At 43.0% G+C, this 19,257-nt stretch overlaps 2 protein-coding genes across 7 annotated transcripts; both read right to left on the minus strand.

Moving 5' to 3' along the window:
* Positions 1-792: 792 nt before the first annotated feature.
* On the minus strand, positions 793-18,616 carry LOC143745122 (RING finger protein 122). 5 transcript variants are annotated; one of them, XM_077237027.1, is made up of 6 exons: positions 18,596-18,616; positions 2,879-3,035; positions 2,504-2,546; positions 2,345-2,386; positions 1,963-2,045; positions 793-1,563 (listed from the first exon to the last, which is right to left on the minus strand). In XM_077237027.1, the coding sequence occupies exons 2-6, from the start codon at positions 2,986-2,988 to the stop codon at positions 1,443-1,445; spliced, it is 399 nt and encodes a 132-aa protein (XP_077093142.1). In that variant the 5' UTR covers positions 2,989-3,035; positions 18,596-18,616; the 3' UTR covers positions 793-1,442. The 5 variants fall into 5 exon arrangements, with proteins under 5 accessions (XP_077093142.1, XP_077093140.1, XP_077093138.1 ...); XM_077237025.1 differs by lacking the exon at positions 18,596-18,616 and adding an exon at positions 9,930-10,059; XM_077237023.1 differs by lacking the exon at positions 18,596-18,616 and adding an exon at positions 5,798-6,143.
* On the minus strand, positions 8,241-10,107 carry calhm2.1 (calcium homeostasis modulator family member 2, tandem duplicate 1). Of its 2 annotated transcripts, none has more exons than XM_077237020.1 (3): positions 9,930-10,107; positions 9,030-9,648; positions 8,241-8,923 (listed from the first exon to the last, which is right to left on the minus strand). In XM_077237020.1, the coding sequence occupies exons 2-3, from the start codon at positions 9,573-9,575 to the stop codon at positions 8,540-8,542; spliced, it is 930 nt and encodes a 309-aa protein (XP_077093135.1). In that variant the 5' UTR covers positions 9,576-9,648; positions 9,930-10,107; the 3' UTR covers positions 8,241-8,539. The 2 variants fall into 2 exon arrangements, with proteins under 2 accessions (XP_077093135.1, XP_077093134.1); XM_077237019.1 differs by having other exon boundaries at positions 9,030-9,656.
* Positions 18,617-19,257: the final 641 nt, after the last annotated feature.

Below are 19,257 nucleotides of genomic sequence, written 5' to 3' on the forward strand. Positions count from 1 at the left end.
GCTGACCAGCCTAGCTTTTAAAAATAACAAGCCTTTCCTTAATGTGTTTTGTTGACTCTTGCACTAGAAACGATCATGTTTAAGCACAACAAATAGGAGATGCTGAGCAATTCAAACAAGATAATTCATAAAGTCATGAGGTAATTTGTCACTTTGTATTGAGTCATGGAGGATGTTCTAATAAATAGATAGATGTGATTTAAAGGGAAATGTACACTAAAAAGAAATATTACGACTATTTAATATTATGACTACAGTAGGTTATGGAGGCGTCTTCAGTCTAGCATGTTTTCTTCTGGATACAGGTATTGAAAAAAACAGGAATATTGTGAAATATTATTAAAACAGTTTTCTATTTTAATATATTTAAAAATGTAATTTATTTCAGTGATGGCAAAGCTGAATTTTCAGTATTCGTTACTCCAGTCTTCAGTGCCACATCCTTTAGAAATCATTCTAATATTCTGATTTGCTGCTCACAAAATATATTTTTTTATTATTATCCATGTTGAAAACAGTAAGCAGAATATTTTTGTGCAAACAGCATTTATTTGAAACAGAAATATTTTATATCCATCCTTTTATGCCTCCTTGCTGAATTAAAGTTAAAAAATCTGACAGTTATATATATATATATATATATATATATATATATATATATATATATATATATATATATATACACAACTCATTTGCAGATTTTTTTAATCCTTGGAGTTCCAAAACAAACAGGTTCCTATTTATGAAAACTTTACATGATTTTTCATGGAGATGAATAAACACAAAAATTGGTTCCATCACAAAAACTTTACATTTTATTGAGAGCCATATATAGTACAAAACATCCACCTTAAATAACTTAAATTAGGCCAAATTCCATCCAAGTATGAGAGTTCCAGATTACAGCATGGGTTCTCACCAAGACCATGAGCTCCCTTTAGCACTCAGAAACACATTTATGAGTGTCAAATGTTAAAATATTGGCAAGAGTAAAAACCAATGAGCTCATTGATCTTTAAGGTCAGGACTCGGGCCACTGAGCAGCTCCTAACTTTAGATTCTGTAACTGGGCATTCCTAAACTTGACTCTTTATGGTAGTAATAGTGAGTCTCTCTTCGATGGGAAATACTGTATGATTGCACATATTGCACAATGTCAACTCAGACCTCATGTTTTGTGCATCTCCCCTGGTTTGAATATTCTTCTTTGTCTGTTTGGAGTCCACAAGGCGTGTGTTTATCTTGCTGCAAGCTACAGTACATTATGACCAAGAACACGGCACATCAGTTCAGTTCCACTGGGAAATGGGGATTGGTGGACAGGGGCGGTGGATGTGTATTTGGGACTAGTCCACCCGCTCCAGTAGTGTGGTGATTTTTAATGCAGTTCTTAGGTGTGTGTGAGAGCCTGCCTATCTCTGAGCAGTGATGTCCCTCTTCGGTCACACCTCCAGGGGGTTATGGGGCCCCTCGGCCCCCTGCAGAGGGTCTGGCTGGAGCCTGCAGATGGGCTTGTTGCACATGGGGCAGACGCTGCGAATTTCCAGCCACTTCACCAGACACCTGAGCAGGAGACAAGGTGAAAAGAGGAGAGATGGGTCTGTAATGCATCAGCTATCTATAGACTCAAGCGCTGTTATGCATTATACCCACGTCACAAGATGATGGGCTGAAACTGCAGAATGTCTTTGAGAAACAACAAACAGTCTGACAGGTGTTCCTCAAGGCAATGCCTTGACAGCTTAATTTGAGGTTCCTACATATTTACATTCTTGTTTTAGCCAATATTCTGTGCCATGAATTTATGGCATGCTTTATGTTTTGAAGGAATGTGTTGTTTTAAATTTTTACATTGTAATGCATCAATCAGTGTTTTAAAATATGGCATCCTATGCATTATTTACTGATTACAGATACATAATGAGAAAGGTTGGAAAGTGACAAGATGGTGAGAGATCTTACTTCTTGTGAAACGCATGAGCACAAGGGCAAACCCCTAGTTCATCCCGGCTCCGAAACTCTTCCAGGCAAACCGCACAGGTCTGCTGCAAAATAAATAAATAAATAAAAAAACAGAAACAGCCAGAGGGTTTATATTTATGTTACGATTTCTATACATTTAAACAATTGTAATGGTTCAAGGCATTCTTAATAGAGTTACAGGGATAGTTAAAAATTGTAGAAATCAGCTTGGACATTCTGCCTAAAATCTCCTTTAGTGTTCCACTGAAGAAAAAATAATAAAACATACAGGTTTGGAATGACATGAGGGTGACAAAATGATAGAAATTAGAATTTTTGTATGTTTATGTGAACTTAAGGTATTGGTTTGACAGGTACTTACTCCAAGAAGACTCAATTTTTTCCCCGGACCTTTAAGAACGACCTGTAAAAAAATAAATAAACAATGTAAATAATATATGATGTCTATTGTACATGTATGTTATATATTACATAATAACATACAAAACTCACTGCATACGTCATAAAGGAAAGAAATTACCTCATTATATCCATATTGTTCTTGTGCGCCCTGTCGTCTCAGTCTATGAATTATACATAGATAAAAAAGTATGTTTTTACCTGTATCTGCAATCGTTTACTATTGCAGTTTCTGGACTGTACTTTTCCTTACTGATTGCATTGTATTATTGACTTGTATTGCATTTTTTTCTTTACTATGCTTATGAAAAGGACTATGAGTTACCATTCTGAATGAAATCAAATATGCTACACTTGCCTTATGATGCTTAATACAGCTATGGCCCAATTCTTTTAGAATTTTATGTCATTTTTTAGCAATTCCATTAACAACTGCAAACTTCATTTTTGGTCATCCACAACAATTAAGACTGTTCATTTATTTATTTAAGTATACCTGAATAGGTAGCAGCAGAAGATCATGCTCAACATGAAGACGAAGAGACCTATCCCAAGAATGATGACATAGACATTAAGTGGGAGACGACCGGTAATGTCAGTGGTCATTTTGCAGAACTTGTCTGTAATCTGTTAGTCTGCGTCACATAGGCATGCTGCAAGAGACAAAACAAAACCATGTTTTGGTTAAAAATATTTTTTAGAGTTTATGGTGAAAGTCATGGGAGCTCACAGCTCAGGACTGCTTATAGCATTCATTTTTATCAGTAAAATGAATACAGAATTCAAATGTGATAAAAGCATAGACATTGATTTGATCACCCATCTTTCATGAATTTGTTATGTGAGTGGGTCGCATATTTCTTTCTGTCAGACCCTTGAAAGGCAACACACATCACTGTGATTCTCATGTGTACTCTTCTCAGTGGCCCCTGCATGCATATTGCATACTGTGAGCCTGCGGACTGTCCTCGTGTTTCTCAACTCCTTGTAACACTGCTCTCATTGTTGGACCTTGCTGAGCAGCATGAACTTTTCACTGTAATACATCTTTTAAAAAAAAACAAGAGATGTCACAGCGGTGCCGGATGATGTGCTCAACAGCCAAGTGCAATCGTTTTTGTTTTAAAATTCTTTATTTCTGTTACTGTATAGTTATTTTATAGATCGTACCTTTGTCCCTCAAAACGTATGAGGGTAAAATCCAACTCGTTTTTTTCAAATCACAGAAAAATACTTTGACTGTTCATTTAATACAACAAAATATTATTAATGCTACAGGTTAATGTGCACATTCAAACTTTTACAGAATTTTCATGGAGTGTAATGCAGCCATTACACAATGAATCTTCGTCTTTGTTGTGATGGAAAACACTCCTCAAAATGAAAAGTGAGCCATTTATTTACTTAAGTCTTGTAGAAGTCATCCAAAAGTCCTTGTTGCACCATGCTGACTTTCAGGGTTCAAGACATTTCATCACACGCTGGAGAATTTCCAGAGCAGTGAACATTGTTCAGACAACAATGGTTTAACCTATATCCTGAGGCAACACATGTAAATAGCAACACAAACACATTCAGCTGATGTCACAAGGCTTTTAGTTGTATGTGGGAGTAAAATGGTTATCTCATAATCCAAAACGATTCAGTTGTCTATATAATTTGATAGATTTAATATTGCCCTGGGCTTTCTGACAAAGTAGTGTTTTCTGTAGGATGACGATTAATATTTTCCAACTGCCATAGACCAAAACACTGTTAACAAAGAATAAACACGCACACTTCATTGTGCTGTGCTTGTGGATGAAACAAAAGCAGACAAGAAACGCTCCATTGTGCTGAAGCGGCGAGACAGTAAATGAAAATGCTGTTGTGCTTGGCTACAAATATTATACTGTATATGCTCTTTAGTATGATTTAATTAAATTGCTTTTTATATAATGAACTTTTCATAAAGAAGATGTCAGCGTTCCTTTTTGTAAAAATGGGTTAAAAAAAAGCTCAAATGTAACTTTATGAGTTGACTACAACTTTCAAATGCTTCATGAAAAAAAGAAGAAAAATAAATAAATGCTGCTCGAGGAACTGTACTTCCAAATGGGGGAGACAATGTAATATAAAGATGTTAACAGGTTAACCAATATTCAGAATTTCAAGCCCTTTAAATGCAAGTAATGGATTTTATTTCCCTTTATTAAAACAACTATTATTTGTCTTATTGTATACAGATTTGCATTTTCAAAGGAAAGAGCGAGAGAGCTTTTGGCACTGAGAGTGAAGCCTGGCCAATTGTCTGTGCATAAAGACAAACACTAGTGGTGTACCCTTTCTGCCATAAAGCCACCATCTGGTCCATCTATGAGGGGTTGAGGGGGAGGCAAGAGATGTGAAGGCCTCACCAACCCAGGCAGGAAGCACCATTTGGGGGAAAACAAAAATAACTGACCTCGGGTTGAATGCTACCAAACAACCAAACAATGTTGTGTCTCTCACAACAGACAGACACAAAGTGTGTCTTTCTAGGCTGTGCTCAAGTTCAGGTCATGGAAAAGAGTGTGCCAAACAGGAGAAAGGTAAAAAGGCTTGGGTTTTCAGGTGAAGGAGGGGGTGGTAGTAATTTAAGGAGCATTTTAGTTAAACATTGATAGAAAGCCAGTGGGAGGGTCGGTGGCTCAGTGCAAAACACATGGTTATGGAGATGTCCAGATTATGTAGCCACTAGAAATGAAGGGAAGAGAAGGAGGAGGGGGTTATGATTCATACTCACCGTTACACCACTGGATAGGTGCTAGATTGCTCCACAATACCAAAAGATCCAGCAACTTGTGTCCAAGGAGACAGCGCTGAAATCGGGCCAAATGAGTGGGCCGATCCCCTCACTCAAAACCAGATGAATAATACAAGTTTTACACTTCTAAAAACTATACACCACAAAAACACAGCTTTGAATATTCAGTGCCTCTAGTTAACACATTATGATCACAGCAGCTCTTCACTGGCATATGGAGGGAGGCAGGGCAACTCTGTTTTCTTTGTGTTGAAACATTTACAAAGACAAGTCAGTCATTGTTGAGACCTGTGTCAACACAGGCACAGATATCAACACCTACTCCTCGGTATCTACAATGTTTTGTGCAAGCACAAGTTAAAAGAAAACCAACAGCTCTTTTTTCCCAGCATCATGATCCAAAATCAAGCAGCAGCACAGAATATGTCAAATCTGCTATGTGTTTTTCACATCAACAATGGATCACCATCTACGTCCGCTTGACATGAAGTTGTTGTCACTGTTTTTTGTTTTTGTTTTTTGTTTTTACCTCTGTAGAGTCACGATAACAAAGCAGAGAGAGAGAAAATGTACATTACAGAGAGTCACAGATTTCTTTGTCTATCTTCAAAACATTGTCATAAAGCTCACCCCTTCCTCTGCTGCCGTCAGCCACTCTCCTTTAGTCTTCTCGCTCTAGATTGTCGCCCTCACGCTACAATCAACGGTTTTCCCCGTAACAAAGAAATAGGAAGAGCAGTGGCATACAGCCCTCAGAGCCAGAGCTTGTGAGTGCAGCCCATTCAATGCTGTGTCTTCCTCACACCATCTGGTCTGGCTTCTCCGCTGCAAATACACAAAGGATATAATGCATTTTCCAGACAAAGTGATGAGATTCCTGTGTGTTTCCTGTCGCCTTTTCCAGCAGCCCTGCCTCCACGTAATGGTGCCGATGACTTCTCTCCTGCTCAGTTTGTAAACAGATCTCTGCTCATGTGATTCGTTGTCTGGATCACAGCTCTCCTTTCACCCGCCCCCTCCTCACTCTCCCCTTCTCCTTTTCTATCCTTTGCTCTCTCTCTCTTCCTCCTACTTTTCTCCAGCTGAAGGCTATTAGGAGGTGACAGTGGCCAGGCGAGCGGGCAGACAGGCCGAGTCAGATTTTCTCTGATGAGTCTGTGTAAGACAGTTCTGGGAGGAGAATGAGGGTTAATTCACTTTGCTTGACTGGCAGGCACAAAAACAGCAAGAGACAACACGGTAAAAACAGTGAGAGAGTGACGCAAAAGGGTGAATAGAATAGAATAGAATCTGGGGATATTCGGAGCAACCCTACCATAAAGCATAAAAAGAAAAAATGAGCATGTGACAGAAGCAGTGACGCTAGTGATTTTGTCACAGCAAATAATAAACACACAAAAATAGAGCTAATTACCCAGTTTTGTTCATGTAGCAAAAGGAAGTACGCAACTGGTGATTCCTGTTGCACAATATCAGTGTGAATTGATAAAATGTTACATTTCCCTTTTTGCTAAATCTCCCTGCAGAAAGATTTTGAGGTAAGCAATTGATAACATTTGTGACATAATGTTGAACTTAAATTAAATACATTCTTATCAATAATTCTTAATTTAAATAATTAATTCTTAATTATTCTTAAAATTCCCAAATTTCTATATTATTTGTGCTTTAAGGATTATTTTTATTATTTGTGTTCCAGTTTGTTGTGGTCCAGGGCGTTAGTGTTTATGGCACTGCGTTACCATGGAAAAATAGGACATAACATTACACCGAAAAGCAATAAGTCCATTTTACACTATAACCGTGTTACCATCTTCTGAATGAAACATTGAGCATCTGCAGTGTTTACAAATGGGATCCATTCACTTCCATTGTCTTCTCTGAGCAAATGATGCAGTCACATGATCTTTTTGATGCACATTTAAGAATTTAATTGATATTGCTTCCAGTGGATGAAAACCCTGATGAATATGAGCCACCAAATCTTTATCTTAGCCAGTTAGCCCTCAGTTAACTGGGCATATGATCAGATATGTGATATCATGAAAATATCCACTTCATCTAATCAACAACCACAATGAATTTCACAGGGATCTGTACTCTGACCACTTTTATTCTCTCTATACACCATGCATCGCCTCTAATGACTGATATATTATCAATTTAATTTCTCTCTTTTTCCACCCTTTGACAACCCTCACAAATCACTTGGCAATCATCTCTGCCTAGCTGAACACCCATCACCTGAAGCTGAATGATCAAAAATCAAGCTGTTGCTCCTTCAAGCCAAGAAGCATCCTTGCCAAGAAGTCCATATCATTTCAATAGACAACTCAACCATCTCACCCACACACAAAGCAAAAAAATCTTTGCCTCACACTGGACAATGACTTGTCAAATGCAACCCACTTACTAACCAGTTATACCATGCAGATTTCTCCTGCAGAACATTTGCCAGACTGTAGTAAGCACTAGTCTGCTCTTGTCTCAACTACTGCAACTCCTGGCCAGCAACGTGTGTGCAATCAAACCTCTGCAGCTCATGCAGAATGCTGTAGCCCAAATGAAATTCAACCTACCCAAGTACTCCCATGTCACACGTCTGCTCCACGCCCTATCATAATCAAGTTTAAAGTACTGTGATAGCATTCAAGGCAGTTCGTTTTTCTGAATTTTAATAACCTAAAGAACCTTTTTCCACTACAAAGAACCTTTTGTGCAATGGTTTTATGTTAAAGGTATTCAATAGAACCACAGATGTCAATAAAAAAACTATTTTTAAGAATGTAGGCAGAACGGTATGTCTATTAAATTTAGTAGATTTATGTGCACCACTTGTTTATTTGTACTGGAAGCACTTCATTAGCATTACAGATTGCACGCTTGCCATCTGTTGATCGCAGTGGTCTCATATGTGATGCTAACCACTTTTGTAGGTCATTCTGCATAAAAGCATCTGCTAAAAGTCTTAAATGTACATAAATTACATTTCATTATGTCAGTGTTAGTTAAAATGATAAGGTGTTCCACTGTACTACTAAAGATGTTATATTATTCATTCATTAGACACCAATTTGTCAGATGCACTTTATTGCTTAGCAAAGAATAACAAGAGGTCATCTCAACTTGAGAGTACATCATGTATCATAAAACAGACGCTAAATAGTCTGTTGTGCAGTATGAAAATATAACCTTTTGACTTGCCAATCTCCTATCTACAAAGCTTAAACATATCATAATGTGTATTAAAAAAACAATAACAAATGAAAAATCTGAATTACAGCCTTTAATGACATATTCAGAATTCAGAATGTATAAAATGGCCACTGAAGACAGGATTAAACACCCAACTTATTACCCCCAAAATCTTTTTCAATCACTGAGCTCCTTTGTATACATGTCCCATTTGTTCAAGCGGCTGTACAGGGGAATGTCATTGATCTCTCTGTACATGTAAACTCCAGTGACGCGGTTCCACTCCATTCTGGGTATGACATTCTTGATTCCCTGACAGTTTTCAAGAAGCTCCTTATCCTGATTTTCTAAGGCTACAAAGCCAAAGAAGCTCTTGACACATTCAACTGCATTGTATTTAGCATGCACTTCAGCTGTACGCTGGAAAAGAGCTTGTTCGCTGGAACGATACTGGGACCAGTACGCCTCCTGCTGGTAGCCAAGGGTAGAACAGCAGTGTTTTAGACAGAGGAGCAGAAAGACAGTAAGGGAGATGATTCCCACCAGCAACCAGCCCAACAGCTAGATGAATAAAAGAGAAAAAAAGAAGTTATATATCATACAGAAGACATTTTTTTAATGAAATCAGAAGTATTAATTCAATTAAGGACGTTAAAGTGGTAAGTACCTGGGACTCATACTGTAACTGGCGTTCAATCACTCTTGAGTAATTCATAAATGGAGCAGGTACATCCTTACATGGAAACCGGGCCATGATTTCTGGAATCTTTGTAGTAGGAGGGAAATTATCCAAAGAAGAGGGGTCTACAAACTCACTTAAAGCACAGACATACGCCTCCCCTCTCAGGAGGGAAATAACAGACCAAGTGATGGGGGCAACGACTGCTCTGCCCACAATGGAGCCCAAAAGAGCAAAAGCAGCAGTCACTGATAGTTTCCGGCATTTTCTGGTGCGACACTCTGACACAACGTCCCAGGTATTTCGATTGAGCGTCAAGCCAATCACAAAAAAAGCCAGAGCTGGTACACCAATGGCAGCCAGACCGTACAGGTAATTTTTCTTTGGTGAACATGGACAGTTAAATGCAAAAATATTGTATGCTGTCTGACTGGCCACTGTCCCTAAACCTATCAGACCATTGAAGATCATGACATCCTTACTCCTGAAGAAGAGTGCAATAAATTTGAAGTTTTCGGAGATGAGTGAAGCCATCTTCTCCTGATTTTCTCAATGTGAATTAATGGCGATTAAACAAAGTCTTTCAGAGAGTCTTTGTAAATGAAACCTGAAACACTGACAGATGTGTAAATGAGTTATTTTTTGTTATCTAACACCATCATACAAGAAAGCAGAAACAGTATTAAAAATAACTAAAAAAAAAACATAGAAACAGATACAAAGAAATATGCATGTGTACAATTCAGGCTATTATGAGATACACATTAAATTCAAAGACTGATTTCATGGAGAAAAGCTCTTCGAAAAAATTCTCTTTGGGCAAGTCTCAGCGTGACACTTTGAGCCAAAATTAGTAACTGAAAACCATACAGAAACAGAAAGACTTACATTCCATTGCAACGAGGTACAAATGCTCTTGCTGAACATCCATAAAGTTGTACAAATATGTACAACCAAATGCATACAGCAAAAGAAGTCTTTAAAACAAATGAGATTTCTGTAGGTAGCTTGTGTTGTTTGGAAGTAGTGAAATCCCTCATTCGCTCTGTCCGTTGTGTGCAGTAGTGAATCATCAGCAGGAACTACATCTGGTTCCAGCCCCAGTGGAAAGTATGAGAATTTAACTAAAACAGGCTGGGCAACATAAATAAAAAAAAACCTCCTCGCATCCAGCAAAACAAGTCATTAAGTCAGCTAGGGAGATCCTCATTCTGAAGATGAACAAAAGTCTTACGGGTTTGGAACGACATGAGGTTGTGTAATTAATGACAGAATAAAATTTTTTTGGGTGAACTAACACTTAAACAACTGCTTCCCATGGACTGTGAACGCGCAAACAGATTCCCTGTTGCCAACAAATTTTCAGGTGAAGTTGCTACAAACAGATCAATTTGTTGCTAAAAGTAGCAAAATTATGTTGTGATGTCATTGCAACTGCATCAATATGCAATGACATCATTTAAAAATGGACTGGCCATCTTGGTGGAAAATATGATGTGAAATTTGCTAGTTTAGTTCTCTTACGAGAGTATCTCTCGTACTGCATAATATCTTACGCTATGGGGAAAACCTCTTTTCCACGAGATATTGAAGACAAAAATTATCCTTAATTTTGAATTAATGTAAAACGCTGTGCAGCAGCATGCAGACATAGGCAAGACGGCTCGCGGCAACAGTAGCAACCTATCAAGAGAGGCCCTGCGTGATGTGACACCCAATGGGGGCGCTTCGCGCCCATTTCGTCACGTCCCGCCAGAATAGGCGTGGCCTTGGCCTATCAATACATTCGACAGGCTGATACAAACTGATTTTCATTTCTTCAGCGAAGCACTACTGCATCGCTGGATCCGGAGTGAGAAGCCGCGCCGTCTGATAGTAAACCTTCAGCGGGAAGAGCCTTCGAGTCTGAAACCGCTGGCCTTTACCTAGCCGCCTTCAGCCGCCGTACCTGCTACGCTTTCCGGCGTCAATATCCTTTTACTCTGCTGAGAGTGTGTGTTCGCCGTCGCGACTCACACACTCTCTCTCCCTTTATCTAAAAGAGCAGCGTCTTTTTAAAGATGCTTCGTTCCTGTGGCTCGTGCCGAGCCGCATCAAAGCGACGGGGACCACCATTTCATCTGCGTTTCCCGCCTGGGTAAGGATCATGCAGCTCTCGCGCTCGCTGAGCGAGCTATTGCCATGGTGACTCTGAGGACTCGCCCGGCATTTTTTCTCCAAGTCTGCACTCCCGCCCGCTGTAGTGTCGTGCCGTAAAGCGCCGTACTCAGCGGGTCCCCGAGCCTTTTCCAGCCCGTGAAAGCTCGCCGGTTCGCCTGCCAGCTTCACCAGCTTCAATCGAGTCGCTCACTGACGGACAACGGCCGCCGCGCCGCCGCCTCCGCCATTATGACGACGAGATAGCTGCATCTGTAGACAAGGCCAGCTGCTCTATCCTGGCGTCGGACAGTGAGGATTGGGCGAGCTCTGTGGACCTCCCCCCCCTCTGCCCGCGAGTCGCCAGGGAAACGGACAAGCATCAAAACCGCGGCTAGCTTTCTTTACGTTATAAGAAAGCTACCCCGCCCCCGCCCCCCGTGGACGTGCGTCACCGTGAAATGAGTAAAGAGTGTGCTGTAGTCCCCCCGAGGCCGGACTAATCTCCATTTCTCAAACATTTCTCAGCTCCTCTTAGTTTGAGCGGCTGAAAATGTCAATATTGCAGCAGTGAGCCTGTTGTATAACACGCACGCCAGTGTTGTAGTCGAGACCAGCTCACTCGAGTCCGAGTCGAGACCGAGACCATAGAGGGTCGAGTCACAGTCGAAACCGAGACCAAAGAGAGTCGAGTCCGAGTCGAGACCGAGACCGAAGAGAGTCGAGTCCGAGTCGAGACCGAGACCAGAGAGGTTGGATAACCGAGGTTGGGTCTGAAACCAGACCTAAAGATATCTTCAAAAATATGTAAAATATTTGGTGCTAACAATACAGTAAATCAAATATACCATGGAATCATACACTGTAATGGTAAAAAGGCCTCATAGCGGTGTAAAGGTAATTTTATTAAAATTTTGACTTAATTATTACAATCAGTTAGTGCTCTAACACATAACATACTGCACACGAATTCTGTGTGGCTCTTATATGCAAACGGAATTATGGATGATAAGGCAGACATTTTCAATACATAGTTGAGCTAGAGGCCACATCACATCTGACCTGGGTCCTGCTGCATTTGCGCGCCGCGAACGTTACGGTGTATTCACACCGAAAGCGAATAGAGCGTCAAATACGCGTCTATCGCGGCTAGTTAGACGCTTGAACATTCGGTCGAGTTCAAATTTTTTAACTTGAGCGGAATACATTCGCGGCAAATGCGTCGCCCAATTCGCGTCATTCGCAACGCCCGGCGCGAATGTTGCGCCTATTCACGTCTTTGCATTGACTTTGTATGTAATCTACTCGCGCAAATAATTAAATTCGCGTTCGGTGTGAACACACCATTAGTCTCAAGTCATGCGCAGTTGCGCACAAGAGAGTCAGCAAGATGTTTCAATCAAACAACAATTTAAAGAAATATTCTTTATGCTTTTAACATACAGTAATAATCATGACATATTTTGAATGGGTCGAGTGGACTCGGGAATAACTCCGAGTCCTAATATGTTCGAGTACGAGTCAATTCCGAGTCCAAATGCACACGAGTCGATGACAAGAACGAGACCATTAAAATATGGTCTCGAGACCGAGTCCGAGACCGAGTCCGAGTCTCAAGTACACAACACTGACGCACGCCTGCAAACAAATGGCGACACACACAAAACTGTGATGACGCTCTCTTATCCGCTCGTTCAGTTCCAAGAAAATGTGACTGTTCCAGTGTATTTTGCAGTAAACAAGCCGGTACCATGGCCCGCTTGCCTGCACACAAATGCCATTTCCCTGGCGACCCCGAAAAATCATATAAGCAGTGTATTTTCTGGTATTCCGGCCACAGCCGATTGTCCAACGCATTCTCATCCTTTGGCGTCCTGTAGGTGACGCCATATGACATTTCGTCGAAATCTTACACACATGGCATCCTTTAGCGTCAATATAACACGCACTGTTATGGGTAGGTTTAGGTCTGGGGTAGGGTACGGTTATGACGCCTTGGGATCTGCGTCTCATATTCACGCTAAACGATGCCATGTGCGTTGGATTTAGACGAGGGTCACCTGTATGACGCCTTGGGTTCTGCGTCTCATATTGATGCTAAAGGATGCCATGTGTGTAAGATTTCAACGAAATGTACAAAGCGTCACATGTATGACGCCAAAGGATGAGAACGGGCTGGATTGTCTTATGAGTGTAATAAAAATGTTCACAGCCCAGTGTTCATTTCTACACACAAACACAGCCCGCCACAGTGCAGGGCTCGCACAAATGAGATCGACTGATGTCAATTAAATGTAGTGAATGTGCCCACAACCCAGTGCCCACAAACACTACACACTGCATGTGCCACATTTTCTGTAAAAGAAACCAACACACATACAATCAGCTAAGGCCCACGGTGTTTAAGTCTCACCACCAGACTCCACCGAAACTTCTCGCTCGTTCAGTTCCAAACAATTTGACTGTTCCAGTGTATTTTGCAGTAAACAAGCCGGTACCACAGCCTGCTTGCCTGCACACAAACGACCCAGATAAATCCCAAAAGAGTGTATTTTCTGGAATTCCGGCCACGGCCGATGGTGTTATCAGTGTTGTAAGAATGCCCACGTCTCAGTGCCCATTCCCACACACAGACACAGCCCGCCACAGTTCAGGGCTAGCACAAATAAAATCGACTCATGTCGATTGTGCAAAAAAACCAAACAAAAATGTAGTGAAGGTGCCCACGACACAGTGCCCACAAACACTACACAATGTGTGTGCCACGGTTTCTGTAAAAACGAAACCAACACACATTCAGTCAGCACAAGCCGACGGTGTTCTCAGTGCAGTGAGTGTGCCCGCTGTCCTGCGCCCACATTCCCTCATGGACACGCTCAACCCCACGGGGTTTGTCCCGCTCGCTCTCTCTCCACAATCTGTCATAGAGAAATCGAGCCCGACCAGGCTGCCCGCCGTGATCGGTGCGCCCCCCGCCTCGCACACTTTAAACACAGTGTTTATGTCTCAGCACACCGAAGCTCTGCAGCCGCCGCTGTGCCGCGGCCAGAGCCCAGATCTCATTTTACCTCTAGCTATTCACGCAAATGCGTGGGCAAAGCTTCCAGGGGTATCAGAATTGGTGTTGAACACTATAAAAAGAGGCTATTCGCTACAGTTCGCTCGACATCCCAGCCGTTACACGGCGCGTGTCGAAACCACGGTAAACAACGAAGTATCTCATCTACTTCGAGCCGAAATAGCGAAACTACTGAGCAAAGGGGCCATAGAACCTTTATCTCAGGCTCAGAGCGAAGGGGGGCCATACAGCAGATATTTTCTAGTACCAAAAAAAGACAGGGGTCTCAGACCCATTCTAGATCTGCGGCAGTTGAACAAAGCGCTTTTGAAGCGCCAGTTCAAAATGCTGACAACCGAAAATCCTCGCATAAGGTCGCCAGGGAGAATGGTTTATGTCAATAGATCTGAAAGACGCCTATTTCCAAATACAGATTGCGTCACGTCACAGGTGATTCTTGAGATTCGCCTTCGAGGGCCAGGCATATAAATACACAGTCCTACCTCCATTTACGAAGTGCATGGACGCGGCTCTCGCACCCCTGAGACTTCAGGGCATGCGAGTTTTGAACTACTTGGACGATTGGCTGATTCTAGCTCGATCCCACTCAGAGCTCATAGAACACAGGGCCACATTACTCGAGCATCTCGAGAATCTGGGTCTTACAGTCAATTGGGCGAAGAGTTCGCTGATTCCCAGCCAGAAAATGTATTTTCTGGGAACAGTGCTGGACTCGCTGTCTATGACAGCACGTCTGTTTTTTAAGGATTTCAGCGTGCCGCGAAATCCTTCCGCCGTGGCTCTATAGTCCCGCTCAAAAGGTTTCAGAAAATGCTGGGTCTCATGGCCTCAGCATCTTCGGTACTTCAGCTGGGCCTGCTTCGCATGCGCCCACTGCAGTTATGGCTGAAAGCACAAGTCCCGCCCCGGGCATGGACCTCTGGTCTGTTTCGCCTCAGGGTCGACATGAAATGCTTTTCGGCTCTGGGACCTTTGAAAATAGCCGACTGGTATCAGTCAGGCGTGAGTCTGGGGACTCCCTCGAGTGTGATGGTGGTGTCCACGGACGCCTCCACCTCGGAATGGGGAGCGCTGCTCGAGGTCAGACCGTTCTTTGGCCAGTGGTCGGAACAGGGAAAGCTCCTACACATAAACTGCCTGGAAATGCTGGCAGTCGACAACACGCTACGGCGTTTTTGTCCCCAGATAAAAGGCCACCACGTCCTAGTCCGGTCGGACAACATGTCAGTGGTGGTATACATAAATCGGCAGGGCGGCGTCAGGTCCCGAAACCTTTACAGGCTGACGGAATGCCTCCTGGTCTGGGCTCAGTACAAACTGCTTTCACTGAAAGCAGCGCATGTACCTGGTCACCTGAATCTGGGACCAGACAGACTGACCAGAGACAATGTCCAACCAGAGACGATCCAGCTACTGTGGGAGACATTCGGCAGAGCGCAGGTGGACTATGCTTTCCCCCCCGTCTCGCTCCTGCCTCAAGTGCTGTAACGAATCAGGGAAAACGGATGCCCAGTGCTGCTCGTTGCTCCGTTCTGGACGAACCAGATTTGTTTCCCAGTCCTGATGCGGCTGCCCCGTGGCCTATACCGGTGAGGAGAGACCTCCTCTCTCAGGCAAAGGGCTCGATTTGGCATCCTCGCCCGGATTTATGGTCCCTACATGCATGGGCCATCAACGGGTACCCGCTAACCTCCCGGAGGGAGTGTTAAACACGGTTACGCAGGCTAGGGCCCCATCTACTAGACGGCTCTACTCCTCGAAATGGTCAGTGTTCTCTACCTGGTGTCAAGCTCAGGGCTTTTCACCCGTAGACTTCGGGGTTACGGAAGTGCTCTCCTTCCTTCAGGAGCTGCTGGATAAGGGTAGAACCCCGTCCACGCTCAAAGTATACGTGGCGGCCATAGCGGCGTTTGCAAAACCGACGTCTGGCCAGTCACTGGGGAAAAACGACCTGGTCGTGCGATTCCTCAGGGGAGCTCGGAGGCTGAATCCTCCCAGACCCCCCTCAATCCCTGTGTGGGACCTTTCTACGGTTCTGGAAGCCATGAAAGGTGCCCCATTCGAGCCAATCCATTTGTCAGACATGAAACACCTGTCTTTCAAAACGGTATTTCTTGTGGCTCTTGCTTCAATGAAGCACTAGGGGACTTACAAGCGCTTTCAGTAAGTGCGTCATGTATGGAGTTTGGGCCTAATGACTCAAAAGTCATACTCAAACCAAGGCACGGGTACGTGCCCAAATCCCTCAACACACCGTTCAGGGCCCAGGTTATTTCCCTGTGCGCCCTCCCGGTGAATAATGAGGAGGCGGATGCTAATCTCCTTTGCCCCGTCAGGGCGCTGAGAGCTTATGTGTCCCGCTCGTCTGTCTTCAGACAGACTGAGCTGCTCTTTGTTTTGTTTGGCGGACGCTCCAAGGGACTGGCCGCATCAAAACAGAGCCTATCCAGATGGATAGTCGATGTCATAGCGCTGGCTTTCACTTCTAAGGGCCTGCAGTGTCCTTTGGGTGTCAGACCGCACTCCACGAGAGGCGTGGCCTCGTCGTGGGTGTGGTTTAGCGGGATTTCCTTGCATGATATCTGTATGGCGGCGGACTGGGCCTCGCCGTCTACATTTATAAGGTTCTATAACCTAGAGGTTCCCGCCTTACAGGCCAAGCTGCTGTCGGTCTAGAATTAAGTACTATCTGCCCCGCTGCGCCGGCGCAGAATGCTGAGTTTTGCTTGTGCATCGCTCACTGATCGATAGAACAGCTCCATGGGTGTTGAATAACCCGTACTTATACCCAGTTCAGGCTGAACACGTTCACCCTGTCTGCGTGAAACACTGTTAACATAACTAGCTCCTGTGGGATGCTATTTCATGGGGAATGATGCTTGTAGCCTCTCTTCTCCGACTCTCTGTGAGTCTACGGTGATTATGCACTATATGAGCCCCGGGCTACTGCCCTTGGGACTTTGGTGTCGGATCCCAGTACGCACGGCGTGTTGCATTGTGTTCCCCATAGCGTAAGATATTACGCAGTACGAGAGATGCTCTCGTAAGAGAACGTACTCGGTTACTAACGTAACCTCGATTCTCTCTAGAGAGGGAACGAGTACTGCGTATCTTGGCGTGCATACAACAGCGCTGGTTCGCTTCAGTGATGAAAACCAGTTTGTATCAGCCTGTCGAGCGTATTTATAGGCCAAGGCCACGCCTATTCTGGCGGGACGTGATGAAACGGGCGCGAAGCGCCCCCATTGGGTGTCACGTCACGCAGGGCCTCTCTCGATAGGCTGCTGCTGTTGCCGCAGGGCAGCCAATAGGCGTGCGAGCCGTCTTGCCTATGTCTGCATGCTGCTGCACAGCGTTTTACATTAATTCAAAATTAAGGATAATTTTTGGCTTCAATATCTTGTGGAAAATAGGTTTTCCCCATAGCGTAAGATATTACGCAGTACTCGTTCCCTCTCTAGAGAGAACCGAGGTTACGTTAGTAACCGAGTACGTTTTTTTTATTATTACTATCACATATTTGTATTTGTGCAAATAATATAAACACATATAAAATATAAAAACATAAAAATATAAAAACATGCTGCCTTTTGCAGAAGCTAGCTAAATCGCTGTGCTAAAAAAAATGCTAAATGGCATCACTGAACAGAATGACGTTCAGAAAACCCCAAGAGCATTCTGATTGGCTAAACATTTAATCTAAACCGCGTGTTTGTTTAACTGTTTGCAGACAGGGCTGTTTCAAAGATCGATGTGATCATTTTCTGCATAGCAATCCACTAAAGACAAATTTAGTTCAGTTTAAACACTTTAAACAAATCTAATCACTTCATTCAGTAGACTATACATAAAACATCAAATGATTCTAGAGTAGTGTCTCACAGCTGTGTTTTTAATCCCAAGGCGTCATATACGACGCTTTTGCCAAAGCGTACATATCCTACGCACATGGCACCCTTTAGCGTAAATATGAGACGCTGATATGTATGGGGCAGAAGGCGCCTCCTAGTGGTCTAACCCTAACCCTACCCCAGACCTAAACCTACCCATACTCTGTGCGTCTTATATTTACGCTAAAGGGTGCCATGTGCGTAGGATATGTACGCTTTGGCAAAGGCGTCGTATATGACGCATTGGGATGAGAACGCGTTGGTTTTTAATAGGTTTTTCAAGGTAGCGTTTATCAGAGCAGCTGTCAGTGAGCAACCACAGGTAATCCAAGCTAATTTAGAACAGCACAATTGCAAGTAGGCATATATTCTACTGTTTTAATATAGTTTAATAAACAATATAGTTGATATATACAGTTAAAAACCATTGTTAACATTGAGCAGCTTACCTTTAATTTCAGACAAAAATTGGCAAGTTGTTTTCTTCCGTCAAACAAAATAGTTCCAATTAAAGATAAAGACAGATGCCGATGGTCTGACTTTCAAAGATTCCGCTCCTCGCTCCTGTCCTGTCCTTTAATTAACGTTCTCTTCTCTGGAAGGTCACAAACACAGGCAAAGCGGGGTGACACAAACAGTGAAAAGTTCTTATTGTGTTGATGGACGCGCCTGAGCTGCCCGGTGTGCACAGACAGCCAGTCACTTCACAAGATGTTTCAGCAGCGTGACTGTACCTTCTAATAATACTAGTTTCAGACAGGCCCCCAAGGCACCAACGTCACAGCTAAAGTACATCTAGGTGAGCTTTAGTAATAACTAAGTTAACTATTTGGTGCCACCCAAATTGTTATATTTTTAGATTTTAAATAAAAGCTCCAGTAGGTAACTTTTGTAAACAAATATTTGTTATAACTGTCATTATATCCTGAGAGTAGAATATGAGACAGATAATCTGTGAAAAAATCAAGCTCCTCTAGCTCCTTCCAGTGGTCCTATTGCCATTTGCAGAAATACACCGCTCCCGGTCAGAAACAACCAATCAGAGCCAGGAGGAATGTATTAGCACTGTCAATCACGCTCGTGTATGCGCTGAACACCCCTCTCTTGCACA

This window comes from Siphateles boraxobius, unplaced genomic scaffold (genome assembly GCF_051911475.1).
Source record: "Siphateles boraxobius isolate OS27281-9 unplaced genomic scaffold, OSU_SipBor_1 20, whole genome shotgun sequence".
NCBI classification, from domain to species: domain Eukaryota; kingdom Metazoa; phylum Chordata; class Actinopteri; order Cypriniformes; family Leuciscidae; genus Siphateles; species Siphateles boraxobius.